The sequence below is a fragment of the Muntiacus reevesi genome, chromosome 11 (genome assembly GCF_963930625.1).
Source record: "Muntiacus reevesi chromosome 11, mMunRee1.1, whole genome shotgun sequence".
NCBI classification, from domain to species: Eukaryota; Metazoa; Chordata; class Mammalia; order Artiodactyla; family Cervidae; genus Muntiacus; species Muntiacus reevesi.
Genome location: NC_089259.1, coordinates 9,885,065 through 9,889,531, shown reverse-complemented (window position 1 = coordinate 9,889,531; position 4,467 = coordinate 9,885,065). Strand labels below are relative to the sequence as shown.

The window sequence follows — 4,467 nt, the reverse complement described above, 5'->3', positions numbered from 1 at the left end:
TAGCTTTTATTATATAAAAATATAACAAAATTTCATTATATACAAACATTACATTACACCATGTACAGGTTAAAAACACTAAGAAAATGGCAAGCCGCAAGGGAAATGAAAGTCAATAGCATGATAAGAAAAAATTAAATACTGCACACATTTCATAAAAATTACATTAACTACATTTTTGTTTGCAAATACCAAACAGTACCAATGTGATTGGAAATAGCTTCCAACAACTTCATTTTAAGGCACATCTTGCATATTTCTATGTACAACACTGAAACTGGTCAATAACTTAGGGACGTCTCTGGAGTGACCTGTGTATGAGTGACAACATGCAGCGTGGGTTTACACATTTTCATTGGCTTCCTTCTTTGGGGACAGGTACCTGCCAGGCGGGGACTGATACAAGGGCACTCCGATCTCCTGCAAGTCTGGGAGCCTCCCTGGGCGAGGAGGGGAGAGCAGAGTGACCGTCCTGTCATAGTCTCTGTGCAGCACCTTCTCGTAGACGCTCTGCAGCCCCACGGTCTTGGGCAGCTGGGCCTGGTAGAAGTTGTCCCTGCGCAGAGGATCCCGGGGCAGGGAGGTACTCTTGCAGAAGGTCGACATCTGGGCTGGGGGGTGAGTGGAGGCGTGTGTGCTGGGCCCTCCAGCGCAGGAGGGGCTCCAGCAGCGGTCAGAGTGGCCCAGGATCTTACACTCCGCGGTGCACGCCCACAAGCCTAACAGAAAAGAGAAACACAAGGGAGAAACACAAGCACGATGGTTACTGAGGTTACACAGAGGGTCAGGGGCAGGGCGGCTGAGAAGGGAAGCGTGTAAGATGAACGCCCTGGTTCTAGATCTGAAATGAACCCTGTTTCCTGTAAGGCCACCTTAATACGAAGCTGCCTAGGCTTTAGGGAAGCAATAAATAAATGAATAAATAAATAAAGGAATTCCCCTTCTCAGCTAGTAACCTAACAGGATGGGGGGTTTATTTAGGCGGTGGCGCTGTCTCAACGTGGCATTTTGGCATTCGCCATTTGAGGCAGGCTGGAAACCGGAACTCAAGGACAGAAAAATGCGGGGATGGGAGAGCGGGGTCTGGAAACCGAGATGCAGAAGAGAGACCCCGGTGGAAAGCAAGGGCGGGGTTGGGGCGCGCGCGCTGAACCGGGCATGAAGGAGGAGCCCTCACCGCTCTGCATGTGGTTGATGAGGTCCTTCTTCAGAGCGTCCCCGCTGATGTCGGAATCGCTGTCGTTGAAATCACTGTCCCCTTTGCCGCTGTCTTTGCCGCTGAACTTCTCCGCTTCCCGGCCGGAGATGGTGTTGAAAGAGTGTCCCTTCCAGACCGCCACAGGGGGCGCCGGCTCCTTGCCGAAGCCGGGGGAGGCGCCGTAGGGCTGCAGCCGGGGATGCGGGCAGCAAGCAGGGGTGAGGGTTGGACAGAAAACAAAACAAAACAAAAAAACACAAGTGCGACAGGTTAGGCGTCTCCCGCGCACGCACCCCCAGGCCCCTCCAGTCCCTTCCCCCAGCCTGTCCGCGGAGCACCGAGCGCGGCGCCCGGCCGAAGGAAGGCCTCACCTCGGCGTGCGCGCCGCGGAGCCGCTGCTGCCCCTCGAAGTGACAGGCGCTTTCCCCGGTGGCACCGCCGCCCTCCGAGCCCGGCACTTCGGCCGCGGCGGCGACCGCGGGCGGGGGCGCGTCGGCCGCGGGGCTGCCAAAGGGCACTTTGCCGCTGCCAGGGAAGGTGAGCACGTCGAACATGTTGGGCCTGGGCCCGGCTCCCCGGGCGGCCTCCTCCGGGGAGCCGGGAGCCGAGGCTCCGCCGCCCGCCGCCCCGGGCCGCTCTTCCCGGCGGGGCCCCCCTTTGCGCACCTCCTTCTTGCGGCGGTTGCAGGTGGTGGCGATGGCGATGATGGCGGCCAGCAGCAGCGTGCAGCTCCCGGCCAGCACGATGATGACGATCAGCGGCGTATCCCACTGCAGCGCCGGCCCCGACGCCGCGAGCCGCGAACCGGGCGGGCGAGAGCGCTCCGGGTTCCCCGCGCCGGCTGGCGACGGCAGCCCGCGTCCGCCGCCCGCCGTCACCACGAAGCTGACGGTGGCGGTGGTGGAGAGCGGGGGGCGGCCGCCGTCGGAAATCACCAGCAGCGCCCGGAACACTCGGCCGGGCGGCTCCTGCGAGAGGTCGCCGGTGAGCACGATCTCCCCGGTGCGGCGGCCGATGGCGAAGGCTTCTCGCGGCTCCTGCTGCAGCAGGTCGAAGGCCAGCTCCCCGTTGGCACCCTCGTCTGCGTCCCGGGCCTGCACGCGCGCCACCGCTGTGTCCTTCGCTGTGCGCCCGGGGACCGCCACTTCCAGGGAGCCGTTGGCCGGCGCCGGGTGCACTAGGATCGGGGCGTGGTCGTTCTGGTCCAGCACCCGCACTTGCACCAGGGCACTGCTGGAGAGCTGAGGGGAGCCGCCGTCGCTCGCCTGGATGCGCACGTCGAGCTGGCGAAGCGTCTCATAGTCGAAGCTGCGCAGCGCGTAGATGGCCCCCGTCGCTGGGTCCACGGAGACGTAGGTGGACACGGCACCCCCAGCCCGGCCCACCTCGGCCTCCAGCAGCCTGTAGGTGACCTGGCCGTTGCGGCCCAGGTCCGGGTCCCTGGCGGCCACCGTGGCCAAGTAGGCCCCGGGCGGGTTGTTCTCGCGCACTGACACCTCATAGACCGGCCGCGTGAAGAGCGGCGCGTTGTCGTTCTCGTCGCCCACGCGCACCGTGTAGGGCCGCACGGTGCGCAGCGGGGGCGCGCCGCGGTCCTCGGCCACCAGCGTCAGGTTGTACTCGGAGATGCGCTCGCGGTCCAGGGACGCCGCGGTCACCACCAGGTAGCTGCCCGCGTAGGCCGGCTGCAGCCGGAAGTGCTCGTGCCCGTAGAGGGCGCAGCGCACCTGCCCGTTGGCGCCCGAGTCCCTGTCCGAGGTGCTGACCAGCGCCACCAGGCTCTCGCGCGCCGCCCCCTCCGGCACCAGCGAGACGGCGCTCGCCTCCGGCGTCCCAGGCCCGGTCGACGAGGTCGCCTCCGCCCCGCCAAGAGCCGCGGCGGCGGCGGCGAAGGGCGAGGCAGCAGGCGCGCCCGGGGCGGCCAGCGGGGTGATGGAGATGTCCGGAGCGTTGTCATTGACGTCGCGGAGGCGCACGATGACCTTGCAGGTGGCGGCGCGGGGCCCGGGGCCGCGGTCCTGCGCCCGCACGTCCAGTTCGTAAGTGTCCTGGCGCTCGTAGTCCACGGGCCCCGCCAGGGTGAGGCGGCCGGAGCGCGGGTCCAGGCGGAAGAGGCGGCGCGCCTCGGGCGGGGTGCGGGCCCCGAAGGCGAACACCACGTCGCCGTTGGGGCCCTCGTCGGGGTCCGCCGCGTCCAGGTCTAGCAGGAGCGAGCCCACGGGCGCGTCCTCCGCCAGCTCCACTTCGGCCACGGCGCCCTGAGGGAAGGCCGGGCTGTGGTCGTTGGCGTCCAGCACGCGCACGCTGAGGGCGGCCGTGGCGGAGCGCGGCGGGCGGCCGCCGTCCTGGGCCACCAGCCCCAGGCTGTAGGTGGCCTGGCTCTCGCGGTCCAGCTCCTGCAGCAGCACCAAGTCGGCGCACTGGGCACCGTCCGCGCGCGTCTGCAGCTCCACGCGGAAGGGGCTGTGGGGCTCGGCCAGGCGCACGCTTTGCAGCCCGTTGGCGCCCACGTCCTCGTCCACGGGCACCTCCAGAGGGATGCGCGTGCCCACCGCAGCGCCCTCGGACACCTCCACTGGAATCTGGGCCCGGGGGAAGCGCGGCGCATGGTCATTGATGTCCCTCACCTCCACCTCCACGTGCACCAGCCGGAACTGCTCCTGGGAGAAGCTGACCACGTCGAAGGCCAGCACGCACTGAGGGGCCTGGCCGCACAGCCGCTCTCGGTCCAGGCCCGCGTCCCCGACGGTCAGCTGCCCGTCGCCCTCGCGCACTCGGATCAGCGAGCTGTTGAACTGCTTCATCAGGCGGAAGCTTGTGTCTCCGGATACTTTCATATGCAGGTCTTCGGCCAGGGTCCCGATGACCGTGCCGGGGGCATCCTCCTCGAAGGTGCTGTATCTCACAGTCTTGCTCTGGGCCACCGAGAGCACCCAGCAGAGGCTGAAGAGCTGCAAGGGGAAAAGGCAGGGGCTGCCCCCGCGCCTGGCTGGACTCATGCCGCCAGCTCCAAGCGCTATTCCAAAACGCTGAGCGAGCGATTTCCTCTGTGGTTTGCAGGTCCGGGCGTGAGTCCCAGGCTCCCGAGTGCACGCTTTTTTGGCGAGCCGTGTGCAGGAGAAGTCTGCAGGCTGCAGCTCCGAGGCTCCGGCGGGCTGGGAGGACGCGTGGATCCCGCCCACACTCCGCACCTTCCCCTTCGCTCTTCGGGCTGGAGCTGCTCGGCTGTGAGTCGTCTCCGCTTTTATAGCCGCCGAAATGCAAATCAC

The 4,467-nt window shown here is 65.7% G+C and overlaps 1 protein-coding gene across 2 annotated transcripts; it reads right to left on the bottom strand.

Moving 5' to 3' along the window:
- Positions 1-342: 342 nt before the first annotated feature.
- On the bottom strand, positions 343-4,197 carry PCDH8 (protocadherin 8). 2 transcript variants are annotated; one of them, XM_065902234.1, is made up of 3 exons: positions 1,570-4,197; positions 1,178-1,385; positions 343-719 (listed from the first exon to the last, which is right to left on the bottom strand). In XM_065902234.1, the coding sequence occupies exons 1-3, from the start codon at positions 4,195-4,197 to the stop codon at positions 343-345; spliced, it is 3,213 nt and encodes a 1,070-aa protein (XP_065758306.1). The 2 variants fall into 2 exon arrangements, with proteins under 2 accessions (XP_065758306.1, XP_065758307.1); XM_065902235.1 differs by having other exon boundaries at positions 1,864-4,197.
- Between the last annotated feature and the right edge of the window lie 270 nt (positions 4,198-4,467).